Below are 27,669 nucleotides of genomic sequence, written 5' to 3'. Positions count from 1 at the left end.
ATATATATATATATATATATATATATATACACATACATATATACACACATACACACACACACACACACACACACACACACACGACTACTGTAGAGATAGATAGAGAGAGAGAGAGAGAGAGAGAGAGAGAGAGAGAGAGAGAGATACACTGGATGGAAAACTGCTGTCTGCCTGTTGGATTTACAGAAAGGCCAGCAAATGCTTTGGTTTCTATGGCGACCGAGTGGATGCTCCCATTATCCAGAGCCAGTTACTATGGAGACAGAGGGAGGTACAGCATAGACAGGTGAATAGGTACGAAAGGGAAACGGACTGAAGGGGAGAAGCAATGAAGGACAGAGGGGATTATGTTGTACATAGGTTGCAATTTAGCAAGCAACATAGAGGAGAGTGGACATAGGTGGTCAATGGCCCTGTGCAGCTGTGGAACTACAAGACCAGCAGTGTATACTGAGACTTTTAGTACCACAAAAACTGTAGAGCCACAGTATGGCTATGAAACACGTTCTGTATTTCTGCATGTCACAAATGTGATGATGACAGATTTGATTAACATAATCATCATCATCATCATCATCATAATAAGTTAAAAGCAATGGAAAAAGAAAGGAAGAAAGAGCATTATGGACAAGGTATGACATCACTACCGCATATGTTTTTGTGGTACAGTCAGATGAGGACAGTTATCAATGACTGCATATTCTCTGCCCTTTCTGCATATTCTTCTAGTCTGCCCAAGAGCTCCAAATCCAGGAAGGAGACAACCCAGAATAATCACTTATAGCCATCCAACAACTCAACAAACTAATACTAAAACTACACAAAAGATACATCCCAATGCTGTAGCAGCAGGTAGACAAATGCACTAGCCCAGTGGTTCTCAAACTCAGGGGCATATTTATTAAGCTCGGTGAAGTGAAAAAGTAGAAGGTGATAAAGGACCAACCAGTCAGCTCCTAACTGTCATTTTTCAAATCCAGCCTGTGACATGGAAGTTAGGAGCTGATTGGCTGGTGCTTTATCACCTTCCACTTTATCACTTCACAGAGCTTAATAAATCTGCCGCTCAGTCCTCAGGATCCCACACAGTTCACGTTTTCCATGTCACCTAGCTGGGAACAGGTGTATGACCAACTGTTACATTTCAAAGATCCACAGGTGACCTGGAAAACATCAACTGTGTGGGGTCCAGAAGAGTTAATTTGAGAACCACTGCAGTAGCCAGAGAGCTAGATGTGCATAAAAGGAATGGCGCAAAATGTAAAATGTCCAGTAACCCATATCAACCAACAAGACATTTATTTTTATTAGTCTAAATTGTTCTTGTTGATGTGGGTTAATGCTGTGTGTCATTTAATAAACATATGATAAGACATGACATAATTATATACATAACGTCCTACTGCTATCACAGAAGCAATTTCAGGTTTCCTTGTTACTGTTATACATATCCCCATGATATGCGTTGTGCCCCATTGGGGGGGCAGAGCTGTTTTCTGATATTAGACTGTAAAAGCAGGAGCGCACATATATTTGTTAATGGTTCCAGTCAGTGCCAGAACAACTGGGCAGCTGGGGCCCCCACACATATCTACATTTACCAGCATGGGGGGGGTCATTGTGGCATATAGAAACTGGGGCTTATGTGGCATAATGCGAACTGGAAAAAATAAGAATTTACTTACCGATAATTCTATTTCTCATAGTCCGTAGTGGATGCTGGGGACTCCGTAAGGACCATGGGGAATAGCGGCTCCGCAGGAGACTGGGCACATCTAAAGAAAGCTTTAGGACTAACTGGTGTGCATTGGCTCCTCCCCCTATGACCCTCCTCCAAGCCTCAGTTAGGATACTGTGCCCGGACGAGCGTACACAATAAGGAAAGATTTTGAATCCCGGGTAAGACTCATACCAGCCACACCAATCACACCGTATAACTTGTGATCTGAACCCAGTTAACAGTATGATAACAGAGGAGCCTCTGAAAAGATGGCTCCCAACAATAATAACCCGATTTTTGTAACAATAACTATGTACAAGTATTGCAGACAATCCGCACTTGGGATGGGCGCCCAGCATCCACTACGGACTATGAGAAATAGAATTATCGGTAAGTAAATTCTTCTTTTCTCTAACGTCCTAAGTGGATGCTGGGGACTCCGTAAGGACCATGGGGATTATACCAAAGCTCCCAAACGGGCGGGAGAGTGCGGATGACTCTGCAGCACCGAATGAGAAAACTCCAGGTCCTCCTCAGCCAGGGTATCAAATTTGTAGAATTTAGCAAACGTGTTTGCCCCTGACCAAGTAGCTGCTTGGCAAAGTTGTAAAGCCGAGACCCCTCGAACAGCAGCCCAAGATGAGCCCACTTTCCTTGTGGAACGGGCTTTTACAGATTTTAGCTGTGGCAGGCCTGCCACAGAATGTGCAAGCTGAATTGTACTACAAATCCAACGAGCAATAGTCTGCTTAGAAGCAGGAGCACCCAGCATGTTGGGTGCATACAGGATAAACAGCGAGTCAGATTTCCTGACTCCAGCCGTCCTGGAAACATATTTTCAGGGCCCTGACAACATCCAGCAACTTGGATTCCTCCAAGTCCCTAGTAGCCGCAGGCACCACAATAGGTTGTGTAACACTGTAGGGGTGCAAGGCGCCTTTTCCTGGGGAATATGGTAGCACGCAGCAGCTGAGGAACAACACAAGTCCAGTTTCTGGTACAACTGACCCCGGCCAGTTTTATTGAAACAGAAAATAAAACAAACCCCAAAATAAAAATACCTTGCCTGTCCGGCACTAACTAAACATAAGATATTCCTAGCTGTCACTAAACAAAACCCAGAGTTCTTCAGTACATACTGTATAGCTTACTTGCATCAGAAAGCGTGTCTCTCACACACAGATCCCTCAGCCTTCCCAGGCAGTCTGCCCATACTAATCAGGTTAGCAGCACTATAACACACTTACACAGCTGAAACCCTGATTAGCCCTCTGTGAGGCCAAAGACCCGAACTGGGCCCAATGTCTAGAACTCGCCTTATCTCTCTCTCAGAGCCTTTACCCAGCTTTTACAGCAAACTGAAAAGGTTCAGACAAAACAAAAAGCATTTTTCCTAGAAGTTAACATTTTCTAAAACATGTAAGACAAGAACCTGGGACAAATATACCTGCCCTCAAACACTATCCCAGTGTTCTTGTCACATATCCCCCTCCCCTGTTTCGACCTAGGGGCCGGAACACTTGTAGCCCCCAAACAGAAGATGCGAGACAATGCATCTGCGTTGGCCAATTGTGTTCCCGGTCTATGTTCGACAGTAAACTTAAAGTCCTGCAACGCTAGAAACCATCTAGTTACACGAGCATTCTTGCCTCTATTTACATACATCCATTTTAAAGGGGCATGGTCTGTCACTAGTCTGAATTGTCTACCCAAGAGGTAATATCTCAAGGTATCTAGTGCCCACTTAATGGCCAAAGCCTCCTTTTCCACAATGGCATACCTTTTTTCATGCTCATTGAGTTTCCTACTCAAATAAATGATAGGGTGTTCGTCCCCATCTCTGGTTTGGGACAGCACAGCACCTATCCCTACCTCTGAGGCATCTGTCTGTACCACAAATTCTTTTGAAAAATCTGGTGTTATCAACACCGGTTGTGAACACAAAGCCACTTTTAACGCTTGGAACGCCTTTTCTGCATCAGGGTTCCATTTCACCACATTTGACTGCTTCCCTTTGGTAAGGTCTGACAACGGCACCGCTGTGGTCGCAAAATTAGGAATAAACCGTCTATAGTACCCAGTAATTCCCAAAAAAGCCCTTACCTGTTTTTTATTCACTGGACGAGGCCAGTTTTGAATAGCATCAACTTTATTCAATTGGGGCCTAATCAGACCTCTGCCTATGGTGAAGCCCAAGTATTTGACCTCCTCCATTGCGAGGCAGCACTTCTTTGGGTTAGCAGTTAACCCTGCCTCTCTGATTGAGTCCAGTACTGCTTGTACTTTAACCAAATGGGACCCCCAGTCTGTACTGTGAATTACCACATCATCCAAATAGGCAGCTGCATATTTTCTATGGGGCCTCAAAATTTTATCCATCGCCCGTTGAAAGGTTGCTGGAGCCCCATGCAACCCAAAGGGTAACATCTTATACTGGTACAGCCCCTCCGGAACCGAAAAGGCTGTTTTTTCTTTGGCGCTATCAGATAAAGGTATTTGCCAGTAACCTTTGGTCAGGTCCAATGTGGTGAGAAACCTGGCTGTTCCCAGCCTTTCTACAAGCTCATCCACACGGGGCATGGGGTATGCGTCAAACTTGGACACCTCATTTAACTTACGAAAGTCATTACAGAAGCGTATGCTACCGTCGGGCTTCGGGATGAGCACTATGGGACTGGACCACTCACTGTTAGACTCCTCTATGACTCCAAGTTCTAACATGGTTTTAACTTCCTTAGAAATAGCTTCTCGCTGAGCTTCAGGAATCCTATATGGCTTTAAATGAACCCTGACCCCTGGTTCTGTGACAATGTCATGTTTTATTATGGTCGTTCGGCCAGGCAGCTCTGAAAATACCTCCCTATTTTGGATGAGAAATTCTTTAACCTGATTGTTCTGATCAGCTGATAATGTCTCTGACACCTTCACTGCGGGAAGCAACCGGGGTGAAAACACCGAAGGGCAAGGCTCCGCTGACAGAGACAACCTATCTTTCCAGGGTTTGATTAAGTTAACATGGTAAATCTGTTCGGGTTTTCTCTTTCCCGGCTGGTATACTTTGTAATTAACCTCATTCACTTTTTTCCCTAATCTCAAATGGACCCTGCCATTTAGCTAGGAATTTGCTTTCCACAGTGGGTACCAAAACAAGAACTCTATCTCCAGGAGCAAATTCCCGTATCTTGGCACTCCGGTTATAGACCCTCTGTTGAGCACTTTGGGCCTGTTCCATGTGCTCTCTGACAACAGGTACCACGGCTGCAATCCTATCCTGCATTTGTGTTACATGCTCAATAACGCTTCTATAAGGAGTGGGCTGTCCTTCCCACGTCTCTTTGGCAATATCCAACAACCCTCTGGGGTGTCTACCATACAACAAATCAAACGGAGAAAACCCCGTAGAGGACTGAGGAACTTCTCTGATGGCCATTAACAAGTAGGGCAACAAACAATCCCAGTTTTTCCCATCTCTCTCAACAACCTTTTTTAACATACTTTTTAATGTTTTATTAAACCTTTCCACCAACCCGTCAGTTTGGGGATGGTAGATGGACGTCCTGAGGTGAGTGACCTTAAATAACTTGCACAATTCTTTCATGATCCTTGACATAAATGGAGTACCTTGGTCAGTCAAAATTTCTTTTGGTATTCCCACTCTACTAAATACCTGCACCAGCTCCTTAGCTATCGCCTTGGTTGTGATAGTGCGTAAAGGGACAGCCTCAGGATATCGAGTGGCATAGTCCATAATTACCAGGATATACTGATGGCCCCGAGCAGACTTTAACAAGGGCCCCACGAGATCCATGGCTATTCTGTCAAACGGGACCTCTATAATAGGCATGGGAACTAGTGGGCTCCTGAAATGGGGTCTAGGGGCATGATACTGGCATTCAGGACAGGAAGAACAATATTCAGACACTTCTTTATAAACCCCTGGCCAAAAGAACCTTTGTAAAACTCTTTCAGTGGTTTTTTCTGCCCCTAAATGTCCTGCGGTAACGTGACTATGAGCTAAATCTAGTACCGTTCTCCGATAAGGCTGGGGAACTACCAGCTGTTCTACCACATCCTCACCCCTTTTGACAATGTGGTACAAGAGCTCATTACAGATGGCCATGTGGGGATACGTAACCCTGTCACCTGGTACCACAGGTTCCCCATTAACAATCTTAACATTCTCTCTAGCCTTTATTAAGGTAGGATCCTTTAACTGTTCAGACGCAAACAGATCCTTCTTTACCTCCAGGTCAGGCACGCTTTCAGTTCTAACTACTATGTCTCTGTTCCCGGCAAGAGGGTCCTCACTGGACTCCCCATCTGTCACTTCCCCAGCCAAACTAGCAAAAGGCAAAGGGCCAGAAAGTTCCGAAGACCCACGTACATCCATAAAATCACCGGTATTATCAACTGGCTTTTTACTTCTCACATCTGTTGATAACCGTGATTCCCACAGTTTCCAAAAATGAGGAAAATCCCTCCCTATTATGGCCTCATGCACCAAGGTAGGGACCAGTCCCACTTTAACCATTGCTGACCCACAACAAGTTTCTATATTCACCTCAGCAGTGGCATAATGTTGGGTATCCCCATGTATGCAAGTTACCCCAATAGGTATTTGCTGGACCTTTAAGGGGTTCACTAACCCAGCTTTCACGAGGGTAACTAAACTTCCTGAATCTAGCAAGGCCTCTACCCGGTTACCCTCTAAGAACACATCACACATTTGTTTTTCCAGCTCAGGTGAAGGTACCACAGTACAGGCTAACCTAGCAAAGAAAGACATTCTGCGACATTCAAAGGCAGCATCACATTGCATGGGTTCTTGCATGACTGGGCAATTGGCAACAACATGACCTGGCATACCACATCTAAAACATTTAACCACACGATTATCAACCCGTTTGGGCAACATAGACCGTTCTAGCCCCATTGGCCTGTCTCCAGGGCCAGTGTTTACAGTCTCTCCAGCCTTGCGTTCTCTTAACCGCCCAGCAACGTTTTCCCACGGAACAGTCTTACCAGTCTTTACTGAAGGGCGCTGTCGAGGATCTATGGGTTGCTGGGTGGTCATCAGTAGTTCCTCTGCTGCCAAATACCGCTCTACCATGTCTACTAATTGGTCAGCAGTACCCGGGTTTCCATGGCTCACCCACTTGCGCAGGACCATGGGCAAAGATCTCAAGTAGCGGTCCATGACGACTCTTTCAACCATCTGGGGACCAGTTAATGTCTCTGGCTGTAGCCATTTTTTTGTTAGCTGAATAAGGTCGTGCATCTGAGAGCGCGGAGGCTTCTCCATGGCGTACACCCAACGGTGCACCCGTTGTGCTCGTACTGACAGTGTGACTCCCAGGCGGGTCAGGATCTCAGTCTTTAGTTTATCATAGTCCCGAGCCTCAGCAGGGCTTAAATCAAAGTACGCTTTTTGGGGCTCACCTGACAGAAAAGGTGCCAGCAGACTGGCCCACTGTGCTTTTGGCCAGTTCTCACGCTCTGCAGTCCTTTCAAACGTGGTCAAGTAGGCCTCCACATCGTCAGCCTCTGTCATTTTCTGCAAGAAGTGACTGGCCCGTATAGAACTAGAGCTGGTCGGAGCACTGACGGCCACATCTCCAATCCGGGCTGCAAGGCTCTGCACCACTTCTGTTAAGGCCTCTCTATCCTGACGCTGTTGCCGGTAAAGTTCGTCAATAGCCACCTGCTGCTGTCTCCTATTTTTCTCCATTGCCACCTGCTGCTGTCGGTTGGCCTCCTGCTGAGCCGCTGTAGCTTGCAGCAAGGCTTTAAGCAGATCCTCCATGTCGACAGATTTTTCAGGCGGCTTTGTAGCTGCTTTCACCCAAGACATATATCAAACCCTCAGGGGTGAGTCTCAGTAACTTCACACTGGGCTGTATCTGCATAAACCACCGTTTTCTGCAGGCCTCACAAAGCTGCTGCTTTCACTTATGCGCAGAACGGGGTTGCTCGCATTCTCCACCAAGTTGTAACACTGTAGGGGTGCAAGGCGCCTTTTCCTGGGGAATATGGTAGCACGCAGCAGCTGAGGAACAACACAAGTCCAGTTTCTGGTACAACTGACCCCGGCCAGTTTTATTGAAACAGAAAATAAAACAAACCCCAAAATAAAAATACCTTGCCTGTCCGGCACTAACTAAACATAAGATATTCCTAACTGTCACTAAACAAAACCCAGAGTTCTTCAGTACATACTGTATAGCTTACTTGCATCAGAAAGCGTGTCTCTCACACACAGATCCCTCAGCCTTCCCAGGCAGTCTGCCCATACTAATCAGGTTAGCAGCACTATAACACACTTACACAGCTGAAACCCTGATTAGCCCTCTGTGAGGCCAAAGACCCGAACTGGGCCCAATGTCTAGAACTCGCCTTATCTCTCTCTCAGAGCCTTTACCCAGCTTTTACAGCAAACTGAAAAGGTTCAGACAAAACAAAAAGCATTTTTCCTAGAAGTTAATATTTTCTAAAACATGTAAGACAAGAACCTGGGACAAATATACCTGCCCTCAAACACTATCCCAGTGTTCTTGTCACAGTTGGTTCAGGTGAAAACGCTGGAACCACCTTAGGGAGAAACTGAGGACGAGTCCTCAATTCCGCCCTGTCCGAATGGAAAATCAGATAAGGGCTTTTACAGGATAAAGCCGCCAATTCTGACACGCGCCTGGCCCAGGCCAGGGCCAACAGCATGACCACTTTCCATGTGAGATATTTTAACTCCACAGATTTAAGTGGTTCAAACCAATGTGACTTTTTGGAACCCAAACTACATTGAGATCCCAAATTGCCACTGGAGGCACAACAGGAGGCTGTATATGCAGTACCCCTTTTACAAACGTCTAAACTTCAGGGACTGAAGCTAGTTCTTTTTTGGAAGAAAATTGACAGGGCCGAAATCTGAACCTTAATGGACCCCAATTTCAGGCCCATAGACACTCCTGTTTGCAGGAATGTAGGAATCGACCCAGTTGAATTTCCTCCGTCGGGCCTTACTGGCCTCGCACTACGCAACATATTTTCGCCAATTGCGGTGATAATGTTTTTGCGGTTACATCCTTCCTGGCTTTTGATCAGGATAGGGATGACTTCATCCGGAATGCCTTTTTTCCTTCAGGATCCGGTGTTCAACCGCCATGCCGTCAAACGCAGCCGCGGTAAGTCTTGGAACAGACAGGGTCCTTGCTGGAGCAGGTCCCTTCTTAGAGGTAGAGGCCACGGATCCTCCGTGAGCCTCTCTTGAAGTTCCGGTTACCAAGTCCTTCTTGGCCAATCCGGAGCCACGAATATAGCGCTTTCTCCTCTCCATCTTATCAATCTCAGTACCTTGAGTATGAGAGGCAGAGGAGGGAACACATACACTGACTGGTACACCCACGGTGTTACCAGAGCGTCTACAACTATTGCCTGAGGGTCTCTTGACCTGGCGCAATACCTGTCGAGTTTTTTAATCATGTGGACGACTTCTGGGTGAAGTCCCCACTCTCCCGGGTGGAGGTCGTGCTGAGGAAGTCTGCTTCCCAGTTGTCCACTCCCGGAATGAATACTGTTGACAGTGCTATCACATGATTTTCCGCCCAGCGAAGAATCCTTGCAGCTTCTGCCATTGCCCTCCTGCTTCTTGTGCCACCCTGTCTGTTTACGTGGGTGACTGCCATGATGTTGTCCGACTGGATCAACACCGGCTGACCTTGAAGCAGAGGTCTCGCTAAGCTTAGAGCATTGTAAATGGCCCTTAGCTTCAGGATATTTATGTGAAGTGATGTATCCAGGCTTGACCCTAAGCCCTGGATATTCCTTCCCTGTGTGACTGCTCTCCAGCCTCGCAGGCTGGCATCCGTGGTCATCAGGACCCAGTCCTGAATGCCGAATCTGCGGCCCTCTAGAAGATGAGCACTCTGCAACCACCACAGGATGGATACCCTTGTCCTTGGTGACAGGGTTATCCGCTGATGCATCTGAAAATGCGACCCGGACCATTTGTCCAGTAGGTTCCACTGGAAAGTTCTTGCGTGGAATCTAACGAATGGGATTGCTTCGTAGGAAGCCACCATTTTTACCCAGAACCCTTGTGCATTGATGCACTAAGACTTGGTTCGGTTTTAGGAGGTTCCTGATTAGCTCGGATAACTCCCTGGCTTTCTCTTCCGGGAGAAACACCTTTTTTCTGGACTGTGTCCAGGATCATCCCTAGGAAACAGAAGACAAGTCGTCGGAACCAGCTGCGATTTTGGAATATTGAGAATCCAATCGTGCTGCCGCAACACTACCTGAGATAGTGCTACACCGACCTCCAACTGTTCCCTGGATCTTACCCTTATCAGGGAATCGTCCAAGTAAGGGATAACTAAAATTTCCTTCCTTCGAAGGGATATCATTTCGGCCATTACCTTGGTAAAGACCCGGGGTGCCGTGGACCATCCCTACGGCAGCGTCTGAACTGATAGTGACAGTTCTGTACCATAACCTGAGGTACCCTTGGTGAGAAGGGTAAATTTTGACATGAAGGTAAGCATCCTTGATGTCCCGAGACATCATGTAGTCCCCTTCTTCCAGGTTCGCAATCACTGCTCTGAGTGACTCAATCTTGAATTTGAACCTCTGTATGTAAGTGTTCAAAGATTTTAGATTTAGAATCGGTCTCACCGAGCCGTCTGGCTTCGGTACCACAATAGTGTGGAATAATACCCCGTTCCCTGTTGCAGGAGGGGTACCTTGATTATCACCTGCTGGGAATACAGCTTGTGAATGGCTTCCAAAACTGCCTCCCTATCAGAGGGAGACGTCGGTAAAGCCGACTTTTGGAAACGGCGAGGGGGAGACGTCTCGAATTCCAATATGTACCCCTGAGATATTACCTGAAGGATCCAGGGGTCTACTTGCGAGTGAGCCCACTGCGCACTGAAATTCATTGAGAACGGGCCCCCACCGTGCCTGAGCTTGTAAAGCCATAGCGTCATACTGAGGGCTTGGCAGAGGCGGGAAAGGGTTTCTGTTCCTGGGAACTGGCTGATCTCTGCAGCCTTTTTCCTCTCCCTCTGTCACGAGCAGAAAAGAGGAACCTTTTGTCCGCTTGCCAACAAAGGACTGCGCCTGATAATACGGCGTCTTATTTTGAGAGGCGACCTGGGGTACAAACGTGGATTTCCCAGCTGTTGCCGTGGCCACCAGGTCTAAAAGACCGACCCCAAATGTCCCCTTTCAAAGGCAATACTTCCAAATGCCGTTTGGAATCCGCATCACCTGACCATTTTACTGGTAGAATTGGACAACGCACTTATACTTGATGCCAGTCGGCAATTATTCCGCTGTGCATCATGCATATATAGAAATGCATCTTTTAAATGCTCTATAGGCAATAATATACTATCCTAATATTTCCAGTCAGGGAATCCGACCATGCCCACCCAGCACTGCACCTCCAGGCTGAGGCGATAGCTGGTCGCAGTATAACACCAGTATGTGTGTAAATACCTTTTTGGATACCCTCCTGCTTTCTATCAGCAGGATCCTTAAGGGCGGCCATCTCATGAGAGGGTAGAGCCCTTGTTCTTACAAGCGTGTGAGCGCCTTATCCCCCCTAGGGGGTGTTTCCCAACGCACCCTAACCTCTGGCGGGAAAGGGTATGCAGCCAATACTTTTTAAGAAATTATCAATTGTTATCGGGGGGAAACCCACGCATCATCACTCACCTCATTTTATTTCTCAGATTCAGGAAAACTACAGGTAGTTTTTCCCTCACCGAACATAATACCCCTTTTTGGTGGTACTCGTATTATCAAAAATGTATAAAAACATTTGCCATTGTCTCAATCATGTAACGTGTGGCCCTACTGGAAATCACGGTTGTCTCTTCACCGTCGACACAGGAGTCAGTATCCGTGTCGGCGTCTGTATCTGCCATCTGAGGTAACGGCCGCTTTAGAGCCCCTGACGGCCTATGAGACGTCTGGACAGGCACAAGCTGAGTAGCCGGCTGTCTCATGTCAACCACTGTTTTTTTATATAGAGCTGACACTGTCACGTAATTTTCAACAGTACATCCACTCAGGTGTCGACCCCCTAGGGGGTGACATCACTGTTACAGACACTCTGCTCCGTCTCCACATCATTTTTCTCCTCATACATGTCGACACAAACGTACCGACACACAGCACACACACAGGGAATGCTCTGATAGAGGACAGGACCCCACTAGCCCTTTGGGGAGACAGAGGGAGAGTATGCCAGCACACACCAGAGCGCTATATATATATATACAGGGATAACCTTATATAAGTGTTTTTCCCCTTATAGCTGCTGTATGTTTTAATACTGCGCCTAAATAGTGCCCCCCTCTCTTTTTTTTAACCCTTTCTGTAGTGCAGGGAAGAGCCAGGGAGCTTCCCTCCAACTGAGCTGTGAGGGAAAATGGCGCCAGTGTGCTGAGGAGATAGGCTCCGCCCCCTTTTCGGCGGCCTTATCTCCCGGTTTTTTTTATATTCTGGCAGGGGTTAAATGCATCCATATAGCCCAGGAGCTATATGTGATGCATTTTTTGCCATGTAAGGTATTTCTGTCATGTTTTATTGCGTCTCAGGGCGCCCCCCCCAGCGCCCTGCACCCTCAGTGACCGGAGTGTGAAGTGTGCTGAGAGCAATGGCGCACAGCTGCAGTGCTGTGCGCTACCTTATTTGAAGACAGGAACGTCTTCTGCCGCCGCTTTCTCCGGACCTCTTCGCTCTTCTGGCTCTGTAAGGGGGCCGGCGGCGCGGCTCCGGGACCCATCCAGGCTGAACCTGTGATCGTCCCTCTGGAGCTAATGTCCAGTAGCCAAGAAGCCCAATCCACTCTGCACGCAGGTGAGTTCGCTTCTTCTCCCCTTAGTCCCTCGATGCAGTGAGCCTGTTGCCAGCAGGTCTCACTGAAAATAACAAACCTAAACTAAAACTTTCACTAAGAAGCTCAGGAGAGCCCCTAGTGTGCACCCTTCTCGTCGGGCACAGAAATCTAACTGAGGCTTGGAGGAGGGTCATAGGGGGAGGAGCCAGTGCACACCAGTTAGTCATAAAGCTTTCTTTAGATGTGCCCAGTCTCCTGCGGAGCCGCTATTCCCCATGGTCCTTACGGAGTCCCCAGCATCCACTTAGGACGTTAGAGAAACTACAATGTATTTAACATATTTGAGGAGAAGGGTGTATTTATATATACTTTCTAATAACATCTTCAGCATATAGTATTGACAACTTTTTTGTTAGGAGTTCCCCACAAGTTAGTTGACCTGGAGCCCCCACACACCTTACTCCGGCCCTGGATCCACTACTGTAAGTGGGTTATGTTCAATATCCCGGCAGCCGAAATACCAGCATCATAATCCAGTCACCTGTCAGAACACTAACACCAGAAAACACCAGGATACCGACCAGCAGGATCCCTAGGCTTAGGCTTAGGCCAGGAGCGCTTAGGGAGAGGCATACTGGGGGAAGGTTAGGTTTAGGCACTAAGGGGGAGGGTTGCCACCTCTCATTGGCATTTCTATAATGGGTGCAATGTGTGCGGTGCACACGGGCCCCTGGGTCCAGGGGGGGGCCTCACACCGCACACATTGCACCCATATTTTAGTACTCACCTCTCTGCGGAGTCCAGCGTTGGACGCTACAGCCGCCTCCGTCCAGCACAAAATCCACTCCAAAATGGCCACCGCGCATGCGCACTTTAAATTTGGTCTCCGGAACATGGCAGGCGCAATGTTTCCGGAGACCTGCGCATGTGTAGTAGGCTCCGGCGCAGTGTCGGAGCCTAAAGCGCCATGGAGAGGAGGGGGCCCACCTGGAGTCTGCACACAGGCCCCCTCCTCGCTTAAGACGCCCCTGCCACTTCTCCCTGATATCCTGGATTCTCCAGGATTTGGTGGCAACCCTCCAGGAGGCTTTTCCCTTCACCCAGATTCTCCAGGAATAAGGGGACCCTGGGATCACCAGGTCACCAGCAAGGCTCCTTGGCAGCTGAGGAACTCGGTGAACTACAGTGACTGTCTTGCTAGATGATGACATCAAATCTTGCGAAACTGTGTTCAGCCCAGACTGAGCCGAGGCTGCCGTGACACAGCCAGCAACAGCTCTTCCTCAGCGTTTTCCTGGTCTGCGCCTGCAGACCGCAGACTGAGACGAAGCTGCCGTGACACAGCCAGCGACAGCTCTTCCTCAGCGTTTTCCTGGTCTGCGCCTGCAGACCGCAGACTGAGACGAAGCTGCCGTGACACAGCCAGCGACAGCTCTTCCTCAGCGTTTTCCTGGTCTGCGCCTGCAGACCGCAGACTGAGATGAAGCTGCCGTGATGCTGCCATCGACAGCTCTTCCTCAGCGTTTTCCTGGGCTGCGCCTGCAGACCGCAGACTGAGACGAAGCTGCCGTGATGCTGCCATCGACAGCTCTTCCTCAGCGTTTTCCTGGGCTGCGCCTGCAGACCGCAGACTGAGACGAAGCTGCCGTGATGCTGCCATCGACAGCTCTTCCTCAGCGTTTCCCTGGGCTGCGTCTGCAGACCGCAGACTGAGCCAAAGCTGCTGTGATGCTGCCATCGACAGCACTTCCTCAGCGTTTCCATGGGCTGCGGTGGTGAAGTAACGCCGGCCCGGCTCATGTGAGAAGAGCAACGAGAGCTGACAGGCATATCATGCGTATATTTATATGAGCATGTATGAAACAAACTGAGGCTCAAGTTATATATAGATATATGTATATTTTGTAATCACTAACAGACACCTTTTAGTAGTGCATTTGTTTGTTTCACCTGTTGAAGCTTGATATTGATTAGGTTGTGTGCATCACTTACACTTACATGGTTCTTCCCTCTTTCACACAATATAGTTCTAAGGCACCAAATGCCTGTAATTTATCCAAGTGGCGACTACTATACTCCTATTTATATAGATACACTGTTTCATTTAGGTTGTACGTAAAATATTTTATAAATATGGTACATCGTTTTATTTAAAGGAACATTGCTTGGTGCCGTGGGGGGGATCTCCAGGAATCGATGATGCATGAGGTGGCATGCCTAGGAAGGGGGAGGGTTAGGCTGCGGGGTGTGGGGGGTTAGGTGTAGGTACTAACTGGGGAGGTTAGGGTTAGGCTGTGGTAAGGGACAATGGGGGTTAGGGTGGCGAGTTAAAATGCTTAATTTATCTTCATCATCAGGATGCCGGCATCAGTATTCTGACCACTGGCATCCCGTGCATCGGGATCTTATACCAAACCCGTATAAGTCACTGAAGTTTTCTCCCTAAACACTGAATGTATAACAAGCATGTTAATATTGAATATAATGAGTATAATGAATATTCAATAATATTGAATATAATGGAGTATAATGTTATCCTTTCATGTGAAACAAATAATAAGAATTTACTTACCGATAATTCTATTTCTCGTAGTCCGTAGTGGATGCTGGGGACTCCGTAAGGACCATGGGGGGATAGCGGCTCCGCAGGAGACTGGGCACATCTAAAGAAAGCTTTAGGACTATCTGGTGTGCACTGGCTCCTCCCCCTATGACCCTCCTCCAAGCCTCAGTTAGGATACTGTGCCCGGACGAGCGTACACAATAAGGAAGGATTTTGAATCCCGGGTAAGACTCATACCAGCCACACCAATCACACAGTACAACTTGTGATCTGAACCCAGTTAACAGCATGATAACAGAGGAGCCTCTAGAAAAGATGGCTCACTACAGCAATAACCCGATTTTTTGGTAACAATAACTATGTACCAGTATTGCAGACAATCCACACTTGGGATGGGCGCCCAGCATCCACTACGGACTACGAGAAATAGAATTATCGGTAAGTAAATTCTTATTTTCTCTAACGTCCTAAGTGGATGCTGGGGACTCCGTAAGGACCATGGGGATTATACCAAAGCTCCCAAACGGGCGGGAGAGTGCGGATGACTCTGCAGCACCAATTGAGAGAACTCCAGGTCCTCCTCAGCCAGGGTATCAATTTTGTAGAATTTTACAAACGTATTTGCTCCTGACCAAGTAGCTGCTCGGCAAAGTTGTAAAGCCGAGACCCCTCGGGCAGCCGCCCAAGATGAGCCCACCTTCCTTGTGGAGTGGGCATTTACAGATTTTTGGCTGTGGCAGGCCTGCCACAGAATGTGCAAGCTGAATTGTACTACAAATCCAACGAGCAATAGTCTGCTTAGAAGCAGGAGCACCCAGCTTGTTGGGTGCATACAGGATAAACAGCGAGTCAGATTTTCTGACTCCAGCCGTCCTGGAAACATATATTTTCAGGGCCCTGACAACGTCTAGCAACTTGGAGTCCTCCAAGTCCCTAGTAGCCGCAGGCACCACAATAGGTTGGTTCAGGTGAAACACTGAAACCACCTTAGGGAGAAACTGAGGACGAGTCCTCAATTCCGCCCTGTCCGAATGGAAAATCAGATAAGGGCTTTTACAGGATAAAGCCGCCAATTCTGACACGCGCCTGGCCCAGGCCAGGGCCAACAGCATGACCACTTTCCATGTGAGATATTTTAACTCCACAGATTTAAGTGGTTCAAACCAATGTGACTTTTGGAACCCAAAAAACTACATTGAGATCCCAAAGTGCCACTGGAGGCACAAAAGGAGGCTGTATATGCAGTACCCCTTTTACAAACGTCTGAACTTCAGGGACTGAAGCTAGTTCTTTTTGGAAGAAAATTGACAGGGCCGAAATTTGAACCTTAATGGACCCCAATTTCAGGCCCATAGACACTCCTGTTTGCAGGAAATGTAGGAATCGACCCAGTCCGTCGGGCCTTACTGGCCTCGCACCACGCAACATATTTTCGCCAAATGCGGTGATAATGTTTTGCGGTTACATCCTTCCTGGCTTTGATCAGGATAGGGATGACTTCATCCGGAATGCCTTTTTTTCCTTCAGGATCCGGCGTTCAACCGCCATGCCGTCAAACGCAGCCGCGGTAAGTCTTGGAACAGACAGGGTCCTTGTTGGAGCAGGTCCCTTCTTAGAGGTAGAGGCCACGGATCCTCCGTGAGCATCTCTTGAAGTTCCGGTTACCAAGTCCTTCTTGGCCAATCCGGAGCCACGAATATAGTGCTTACTCCTCTCCATCTTATCAATCTCAGTACCTTGGGTATGAGAGGCAGAGGAGGGAACACATACACTGACTGGTACACCCACGGTGTTACCAGAGCGTCTACAGCTATTGCCTGAGGGTCCCTTGACCTGGCGCAATACCTGTCGAGTTTTTCCCAACGGTTTATAATCATGTGGAAGACTTCTGGGTGAAGTCCCCACTCTCCCGGGTGGAGGTCGTGCTGAGGAAGTCTGCTTCCCAGTTGTCCACTCCCGGAATGAATACTGCTGACAGTGCTATCACATGATTTTCCGCCCAGCGAAGAATCCTTGCAGCTTCTGCCATTGCCCTCCTGCTTCTTGTGCCACCCTGTCTGTTTACGTGGGTGACTGCCGTGATGTTGTCCGACTGGATCAACACCGGCTGACCTTGAAGCAGAGGTCTCGCTAAGCTTAGAGCATTGTAAATGGCCCTTAGCTTCAGGATATTTATGTGAAGCGATGTCTCCAGGCTTGACCATAAGCCCTGGATATTCCTTCCCTGTGTGACTGCTCCCCAGCCTCGCAGGCTGGCATCCGTGGTCACCAGGACCCAGTCCTGAATGCCGAATCTGCGGCCCTCTAGAAGATGAGCACTCTGCAACCACCACAGGAGGGACACCCTTGTCCTTGGTGACAGGGTTATCCGCTGATGCATCTGAAGATGCGACCCGGACAATTTGTCCAGCAGGTCCCACTGGAAAGTTCTTGCGTGGAATCTGCCGAATGGGATTGCTTCGTAGGAAGCCACCATTTTACCCAGAACCCTTGTGCATTGATGCACTGAGACTTGGCTCGGTTTTAGGAGGTTCCTGACTAGCTCGGATAACTCCGTCTTTCCCCTCCGGGAGAAACACCTTTTTCTGGACTGCGTCCAGGATCATCCCTAGGAACCGAAGACAAGTCGTCGGAAGCAGCTGCGATTGTGGAATATTGAGAATCCAATCGTGCTGCCGCAACACTACCTGAGATAGTGCTACACCGACCTCCAACTGTTCCCTGGACCTTACCCTTATCAGGGAATCGTCCAAGTAAGGGATAACTAAAATTCCCTTCCTTCGAAGGAATATCATCATTTCGGCCATTACCTTGGTAAAGACCCGGGGTGCCGTGGACCATCCATACGGCAGCGTCTGAACTGATAGTGACAGTTCTGTACCATAAACCTGAGGTACCCTTGGTGAGAAGGGTAAATTTTGACATGAAGGTAAGCATCCTTGATGTCCCGAGACATCATGTAGTCCCCTTCTTCCAGGTTCGCAATCACTGCTCTGAGTGACTCAATCTTGAATTTGAACCTCTGTATGTAAGTGTTCAAAGATTTTAGATTTAGAATCGGTCTCACCGAGCCATCCGGCTTCGGTACCACAACAGTGTGGAATAATACCCCGTTCCCTGTTGCAGGAGGGGTACCTTGATTATCACCTGCTGGGAATACAGCTTGTGAATGGCTTCCAAAACTGTCTCCCTGTCAGAAGGAGACATCGGTAAAGCCGACTTTAGGAAAACGGCGAGGGGGAGACGTCTCAAATTCTAATTTGTACCCCTGAGATATCACCTGAAGGATCCAGGGGTCTACTTGCGAGTGAGCCCACTGCGCGCTGAAATTCATTGAGACGGGCCCCCCACCGTGCCTGATTCTGCTTGTAAAGCCCCAGCGTCATACTGAGGGCTTGGCAGAGGCGGGAAAGGGTTTCTGTTCCTGGGAACTGGCTGATTTCTGCAGTCTTTTTCCTCTCCCTCTGTCACGGGGCAGAAATGAGGAACATTTTGCCCGCTTGTCCACGAAAAGACTGCGCCTGATAATACGGCGTCTTCTCATGTTGAGAGGCGACCTGGGGTACAAACGTGGATTTCCCAGCTGTTGCCGTGGCCACCAGGTCTGAAAGACCGACCCCAAATAACTCCTCCCCTTATTAAGGCAATACTTCCAAATGCCGTTTGGAATACGCATCACCTGACCACTGACGTGTCCATACCCCTCTACTGGTAGAAATGGACAACGCACTTAGACTTGATGCCAGTCGGCAAATATTCCGCTGTGCATCACGCATATATAGAAATGCATCTTTTAAATGCTCTATAGGCAAAAATATACTGTCCCTATCTAGGGTATCAATATTTTCAGTCAGGGAATCCGACCACGCCAACCCAGCACTGCACATCCAGGCTGAGGCGATTGCTGGTCGCAGTATAACACCAGTATGTGTGTAAATACATTTTAGGATACCCTCCTGCTTTCTATCAGCAGGATCCTTAAGGGCGGCCATCTCAGGAGAGGGTAGAGCCCTTACAAGCGTGTGAGCGCTTTATCCACCCTAGGGGGTGTTTCCCAACGCATCCTAACCTCTGGCGGTAAAGGATATAATGCCAATAACATTTTAGAAATTATCAGTTGTTATCGGGGGAAAACCACGCATCATCACACACCTCATTTAATTTCTCAGATTCAGGAAAACTACAGGTAGTTTTTCCTCACCGAACATAATACCCCTTTTTGGTGGTACTCGTATTATCAGAAATGTGTAAAACATTTTTCATTGCCTCAATCATGTAACGTGTGGCCCTACTGGAAGTCACATTTGTCTCTTCACCGTCGACACTGGAGTCAGTATCCGTGTCGGCGTCTATATCTGCCATCTGAGGTAACGGGCGCTTTAGAGCCCCTGGCGGCCTATGAGACGTCTGGACAGGCACAAGCTGAGTAGCCGGCTGTCTCATGTCAACCACTGTCTTTTATACAGAGCTGACACTGTCACGTAATTCCTTCCAACAGTTCATCCACTCAGGTGTCGACCCCCTAGGGGGTGACATCACTATTACAGGCAATCTGCTCCGTCTCCACATCATTTTTCTCCTCATACATGTCGACACAAACGTACCGACATACAGCACACACACAGGGAATGCTCTGATAGAGGACAGGACCCCACTAGCCCTTTGGGGAGACAGAGGGAGAGTTTGCCAGCACACACCAAAGCGCTATATATATATACAGGGATAACCTTATATAAGTGTTTTTCCCCTTATAGCTGCTGTATTGTTAATACTGCGCCTAATTAGTGCCCCCCTCTCTTTTTTAACCCTTTCTGTAGTGTAGTGACTGCAGGGGAGAGCCAGGGGAGCTTCCCTCCAACTGAGCTGTGAGGGAAAATGGCGCCAGTGTGCTGAGGAGATAGGCTCCGCCCCTTTTTCGCTGACTTTTCTCCTGCTTTTTTATGGATTCTGGCAGGGGTTAAAATTCATCCATATAGCCCTGGGGGCTATATGTGATGTATTTTCGCCAGCCAAGGTGTTTTTATTGCTGCTCAGGGCGCCCCCCCCTAGCGCCCTGCACCCTCAGTGACCGAAGTGTGAAGTGTGCTGAGGAGCAATGGCGCACAGCTGCAGTGCTGTGCGCTACCTTGGTGAAGACAGGATGTCTTCTGCCGCCGATTTTCCGGACCTCTTCTGTCTTCTGGCTCTGTAAGGGGGCCGGCGGCGCGGCTCTGGGACCCATCCATGGCTGGGCCTGTGATCGTCCCTCTGGAGCTAATGTCCAGTAGCCTAAGAAGCCCAATCCACTCTGCACGCAGGTGAGTTCGCTTCTTCTCCCCTTAGTCCCTCGATGCAGTGAGCCTGTTGCCAGCAGGTCTCACTGAAAATAAAAAACCTAAACTAAAACTTTCACTAAGAAGCTCAGGAGAGCCCCTAGTGTGCACCCTTCTCGTTCGGGCACAGAGATCTAACTGAGGCTTGGAGGAGGGTCATAGGGGGAGGAGCCAGTGCACACCAGATAGTCCTAAAGCTTTCTTTAGATGTGCCCAGTCTCCTGCGGAGCCGCTATCCCCCCATGGTCCTTACGGAGTCCCCAGCATCCACTTAGGACGTTAGAGAAATGTAAAATCTTTATATCAAACATATCCAATAGAAATAGGGACTTCAGTGTAGCTACTAGGCTTCATTGAGGATTGATATTGTGGCTGGTCTATGCCACTCTCTTTTTCATCCTGTTACCTTGGTGTGTAGAGTGCCATTGGAGGATTTGGCACATCTTCAAACCTAAAGGGCCCAATACACTAGAACGATAATGCCTGATTTCATCCAATTTCGGGCATTCGGGCCGATATATCGGGTTAAATCAGGCATTTTAGAGGTGTTCCCAATCCGATCCGCGTTTCCGTGAGGGTCGGATCGGCTCCCCTAGATCGTTAGCGCTGCACTCGTGATATGTCTGTTCCCACAGGCATGGCTGGGATCGCATACGATATATCACATGCAAAATATACCAAATCATATGGAATCGTATGGAACCACTCCCAGGAAGCTCCCGCGAGAGTTCAAGGGAAATCGCCTCCGACTTCAGCCTCAGACATATCGTTTTAGTGTATGGGGGCCTTAACATATACAAACAAAACTCCTCACCTCTACAACCCAATAACACCTTAGTCATACATTTCTGTACAACTGGGTCACATCTTTTTATCCTCACCTGCAACTAGTAATTTTTTATTATTTATTCATTATTATTTAATTTTTTTATTTATTCAATTTATTGATCTAAAACTTGGTCCTACTGGGAACACAACTGACAGCTGCTCTTTTTAAAATCAGGGCTCCCAACTTTGTGGCTGATGGAAGTCAGTTTCAGATGGATGTCTTGCACCTAGCACAGGGCTGGTGCAAGCGGCAAATACTAATGACAGCTGCAGCTGTGGGCGGATAAACAGTGGGCGGAGCAGATTCCCTCCTGAAGCTGCTCAGATCCTCATATTACCCTATGGAAAATAGGATTTTAATACCTACCGGTAAATCCTTTCTCTTAGTCCGTAGAGGATGCTGGGGACTCCAAAAGGACCATGGGGTGTAGACAGGATCCGCAGGAGACATGGGCACTTTAAGACTTTAAATGGGTGTGAATTGGCTCCTCCCTCTATGCCCCTCCTCCAGACTCCAGTTATAGGAACTGTGCCAAGGGAGACAGACATTTCGAGGAAAGGATTTTTGTTAACTAAGGGTGAGACACATACCAGCTCACACCACAACACACCGTACAACATGGTATTTAACTAAGCAGTTAACAGCATGAACCAAAAAAATCAGCAACAGGCTGATTGAACCAAAACACAACCATTGTGTATCAAAAGCAATAACTAAGAACAAGTACTGCAGATAGAATCCGCACTGGGACGGGCGCCCAGCATCCTCTACGGACTAAGAGAAAAGGATTTACCGGTAGGTATTAAAATCCTATTTTCTTCTTCGTCCTAGAGGATGCTGGGGAATCCAAAAGGACCATGGGGTCTATACCAAAGCTCCAGACCGGGCGGGAGAGTGCGGATGGCTCTGCAGCACCGATTGAGCAAACATGAGGTCCTCATCAGCCAGGGTATCAAACTTGTAGAATTTTGCAAAAGTGTTTGAACCCGACCAAGTAGCTGCTCGGCAAAGTTGTAACGCCGAGACACCCCGGGCAGCCGGCCAAGATGAGCCCACCTTCCTAGTGGAATGGGCTTTCACCGATTTCGGTAACGTCAAACCAGTCATAGAATGAGCATGCTGAATCGTATTACAAATCCAGCGTGCAATAGTCTGCTTAGAAGCAGGATCCCCAATCTTGTTGGAAGCATACAGGACAAAGCTCTGACCACATCGAGAGACACTGAATCACCCAAGGCTTCTGAAGCCACAGGAACTACAATAGGTTGGTTCATGTGAAATGAAGAAACCACCATAGGGAGGAATTGTTGACGAGTCCTCAATTCAGCTCTATCCACATGGAAAACCAAATATGGGCTTTTGTGAGACAAAGTCGCCAATTCCAGCACCCGCCTCGCGGACGCCAAGGCCAATAGCATGACCACTTTCCAAGTGAGAAATTTCAGCTCAACCTTTTGTCAAGGTTCAAACTAGTGATGTGCACCGGACATTTTTCGGGTTTTGTGTTTTGGATTCGGTTCCGCGGCCGTGTTTTGGATTCGGACACGTTTTGGCAAAACCTCCCTGAAATTTTTTTGTCGGATTCGGGTGTGTTTTGGATTCGGGTGTTTTTTTTACAAAAAACCCTCAAAAACAGCTTAAATCATAGAATTTGGGGGTAATTTTGATCCCATAGTATTATTAACCTCAATAACCATAATTTCCACTCATTTCCAGTCTATTCTGAACACCTCACACCTCACAATATTATTTTTAGTCCTAAAATTTGCACCGAGGTCGCTGAATGACTAAGCTAAGCGACCCAAGTGGCCGACACAAACACCTGGCCCATCTAGGAGTGGCACTGCAGTGTCAGACAGGATGGCACTTCAAAAAATAGTCCCCAAACAGCACATGATGCAAAGAAAAAAAAGAGGTGCAATGAGGTAGCTGTGTGGCTAAGCTAAGCGACCCAAGTGGCCGACACAAACACCTGGCTCATCTAGGAGTGGCACTGCAGTGTCAGACAGGATAGCAGATTTAAAAAATAGTCCCCAAACAGCACATGATGCAAAGAAAAAAAGAGGTTCACCAAGGTCGCTGGATGGATAGTATACTTGACGACACAGAGGTAGGTAGAGCAGTGGACTACTGTACCGTACTGCTATATATTATATACTGGTGGTCAGCAAAATTATGCACTGTCCTCCTACTACTGCGCACAACAACTAAAATGCACCACAGGTATGGATGGATATAGTATACTTGACGACACAGAGGTAGGTAGAGCAGTGGACTACTGTACCGAACTGCTATATATTATATACTGGTGGTCAGCAAAATTATGCACTGTCCTCCTACTATATATATACTGCGCAAAACTTAAATGCACCACAGGTATGTATGGATAGTATACTTGACGACACAGAGGTAGGTAGAGCAGTGGACTACTGTACCGTACTGATATAATACTGGTGGTCACTGGTCAGCAAAATTCTGCACTGTCCTCCTACTATATACTTCAATGCAGCACAGATATGGAGCAATTTTCAGGCAGAGAACGTATAATACTGGTGGTCACTGGTCAGCAAAACTCTGCACTGTCCTCCTACTATATAATACTGGTGGTCCCCAGTCCCCACAATAAAGCACACTGAGCACAGATATGGAGTGTTTTTCAGGCAGAGAACGTAGATATTTTCAGCACACTGAGCACAGATATTTGCAAGCACACTGAACACAACTGAGAGAACACTGCACACGTCCTCTTCCTGTCATCTCCAATGCACGAGTGAAAATGGCGGCAACGCGCGGCTCCTTATATAGAATACGAATCTCGTGAGAATCCGACAGCGGGATGATGACGTTCGGGCGCGCTCGGGTTAACCGAGCAAGGCGGGAGGATCCGAGTCTGCCTCGGACCCGTGTAAAATGGGTGAAGTTCGGGGGGGTTCAGATTCCGAGGAACCGAACCCGCTCATCTCTAATTAAAACCAATGTGACGTAAGGAACTGTAACACCACGTTAAGGTCCCATGGTGCCACTGGGGGCACAAACGGAGGTTGGATGTGCAGCACGCCCTTCACGAAAGTCTGTACTTCTGGAAGCGAGGCCAATTCCCTTTGAAAGAAAATTGATAAGGCCGAAATCTGCACTTTAATAGATCCTAACTTTAGACCCGCCTCCACACCAGCTTGCAAAAAATGGAGAAACCGACCCAGCTGAAATTCTTCCTTAGGGGCCTTCTTGGATTCGCACCAAGACACATATTTTTTCCAAATACGGTGGTAATGCTTCGCCGTTACCTCCTTTCTAGCTTTTAGTAGAGTGGGGATGACCTCTCCGGGAATACCCTTCCGAGCTAAGATTTGGCGTTCAACCGCCATGCCGTCAAACGCAACCGCGGTAAGTCCTGGAACACGCACGGCCCCTGCTGTAACAGATCCTCTCTTAGAGGAAGAGGCCAGGCATCTCCAATGAGTAATTCCTGAAGATCCGGATACCAGGCCCTCAGCGGCCAATCTGGAAAAACGAGTATCGCCTGAACCCCTGTTCTTCTTATGATCCTTATCACCTTTGGGATGAGTGGAAGTGGAGGGAACACATAGACCGACAGAAACACCCACGGTGTCACCAGTGCGTCCACTGCTATCGCTTGAGGGTCCCTTGACCTGGAACAATACGTCTGAAGCTTCTTGTTGAGGCGAGACGCCATCATGTCTATTTGAGGAAGTCCCCAACAACTCGTCACCTCTGCAAAGACCTCTTGATGAAGACCCCACTCTCCTGGATGGAGATCGTGTCTGCTGAGGAAGTCTGCTTCCCAGTTGTCCATGCCTGGAATGAAGACCGCCGACAGAGCGCTGGCATGTTTTTTCGCCCAGCGAAGAATCCTTGTGGCCTCCACCATCGTCGCTCTGCTCCTTGTTCCGCCTTTGCGATTTACGTGCGCCACCACTGTTATGTTGTCCGACTGAATCAGGACGGGTAGGCCGCGAAGCAAATGTTCCGCTTGAACCAGACCGTTGTAAATGGCCCTTAATTCCAAAATGTTTATGTACAGACAAGCTTCTTGGCTCGACCATTTTCCCTGGAAATTTTCCCTCTGTGACTGCTCCCCAACCTCGGAGACTCGCATACGTGGTCACCAGGATCCAATCTTGGATCCCGAACCTGCGACCTTCTAGGAGGTGAGAACTTTGGAGCCACCACAGGAGAGAAATCCTGGCCCTGGGAGATAGGCATATCTTCCTGTGCATGTGTAGATGGGACCCGGACCACTTGTCCAACAGGTCCCACTGAAAAACTCTGGCATGAAACCTGCCAAACGGGATGGCCTCGTAAGCCGCCACCATCTTCCCCAGCAACAAAATAAGAAACAATCCTGCCGCGCCCTCTGGATTGCTGCGACTGGTGTATAGAGGGAGATGTCACACAATCTCCAATAGAACATGTGCAAGAAAAAAAGGTACTACCACCTATACGTGCTATCCAACACAATACATAAATGATACAGTGGGTGATGTACAAACAATGTATTATCAATGATGAATGTCCCAAAATTCTGTAAGATGTACCAAGGGAAATGTTCTATGAAAGTGAGAGAGAAGTTCCACGGGGTACACACCGTATTCACTATGACGAGGGATGTTCAATGTTCGTGAGAGTTTCTGTTTCAGTCAAATGTTCGTTTAGTAGAGGTCAGTAGAGGGGGGCTCTTCCAAAATTGGTATACAGTTTGGTATCCGGACTCCAGGTCGACAACAAAAAGGTCGACGCACCTTAGGTCGACGCCAATTGGTCGACACCCCTTAGGTCGACATGGACAAAAGGTCAACAGGAACAAGGTCGACATGGAAAAAGGTCGACATGAGTTTTTTATGTTTTTTTTTCTTTTTTGGAACCTTTTCATACTTAACGATCCACGTGGACTACGATTGGAACGGTAATCTGTGCCGAGCGAAGCGGAGCGAAGGCACCATGCGAGGGGACGCGGTGCACTAATTGGGGTTCCCGGTCACTCTACGAAGAAAACGACACAAAAAAACACAAAAAACTCATGTCGACCTTTTTCCATGTCGACCTTGTTCCTGTCGACCTTTTGTTATTGTCGACCTTTTGTCCATGTCGACCTAAGGTGTTTGCCCAATTGGCGTCGACCTAAGGTGTTTGCCCAATTGGCGTCGACCTAAGGTGTGTCGACCTTTTTGTTGTCGACCCTGAGTCCCAGACCCTACAGTTTCCTCGGATATATAAACAGTGGAGAAACCAATGGTATAGTATGTCTTGACCAATATATTAAAAAAATAAATGGTGAAGGAAACGGAGAGTAATCTAAACGGTTGGAGTAATTCCAACGTACCAAACTTACGTAAATACGTAAGTAGATCCTTATATCAAGGTATCTTTAACAGGTAGAAGGAAGTAGGTGTTTTAAAGGGAATATCCTATGGAGTAGAAAAGGATTTTCCACAGGGTACACACCGTACTCACGTTGACATTGGATGTTTGAAGCTCATAAAGGTATCTTTTTCCAGTTGGAGGTTCATCTAATGGATATCCTTGGAATGGAGCCTCTTCACACTGGTATTACAGTTTTTACAGGATAGGAGGGGACAGAACAAGGTTATAAGGTGGTGTTTGGTATCCAGCTGTAGGGTATTTTAAGGGCAATATTCCGGTGTTGGTTTGCAGAAGATTGCACGTTCCTGGAGGATGAGTTGGGCACTGCCAGGAGACTGAATCATGTGATGGGTGATCTCGAGTGCAGTGATGAATCGACACTCTTGCCGGTTTCAGAATTCCCTTGACCATGTTCTGGATTTCTAGAGCTTTTTCGAACGGGAGAAAAACTCTGTAGTTCAGTGTCCAGAATCATGCCCAAGAACAACAGCCGTGTTGTCGGAATCAACTGTGACTTTGACAAATTTAGGAGCCAGCCATGTTTTGCAGAACCGCCAGGGAGAGCGCAACGTTTTTCAGCAACTGCTCCTTTGATCTCGCCTTTATCAGGAGATCGTCCAAGTACGGGATAATTGTGACCCCTTGCTTGCGCAGGAGCACCATCATTTCCGCCATTACTTTGGTGAAAATCCAACGGCAGCGTCTGAAACTGGTAATGACAATCCTGAACAGCGAACTTCAGGTACGCCTGATGAGGAGGATATATGGGGACATTCAGGTAAGCATCCTTTACGTCGACTGCCACCATAAAATCCCCCCCTTCCAGACTGGAAATCACTGTTCGGAGAGATTCCATCTTGAATTTGAACCTTTTTAAAAACAGATTTAGGGATTTTAAGTTCAGAATCAGTCTGACCGCACCATCCGGCTTCCGGACCACGAACTGGCTTGAATAAAACCCTTCCCCCCGTTGTGACGGGGGTACCGCGACAATGACTTGCTGCTGACACAGCTTGTGTA

At 47.9% G+C, this 27,669-nt stretch overlaps 1 protein-coding gene across 9 annotated transcripts in view; it reads right to left on the bottom strand.

Annotated features, from left to right (window-relative positions):
• The window catches only part of LIMD2 (LIM domain containing 2), a 286,232-nt gene that overhangs the window by 92,477 nt on the left and 166,086 nt on the right, over positions 1–27,669 (bottom strand). The window contains exon 1 of one of the 9 annotated variants that reach the window (XM_063959530.1): positions 2,872–2,919. The exons of the other annotated variants lie outside the window; for them this stretch is intronic. Coding sequence (XP_063815600.1) covers positions 2,872–2,877 — 6 coding nt within the window. The 5' untranslated portion in view covers positions 2,878–2,919. Of the gene's footprint in view, positions 1–2,871; positions 2,920–27,669 lie in introns of those variants that run through there. 9 annotated transcript variants of the gene reach the window in all.

This window comes from Pseudophryne corroboree, chromosome 3 (assembly GCF_028390025.1).
Source record: "Pseudophryne corroboree isolate aPseCor3 chromosome 3, aPseCor3.hap2, whole genome shotgun sequence".
Taxonomy (NCBI): Eukaryota; Metazoa; Chordata; class Amphibia; order Anura; family Myobatrachidae; genus Pseudophryne; species Pseudophryne corroboree.
This window is presented reverse-complemented; position numbering and strand designations above follow the sequence as displayed.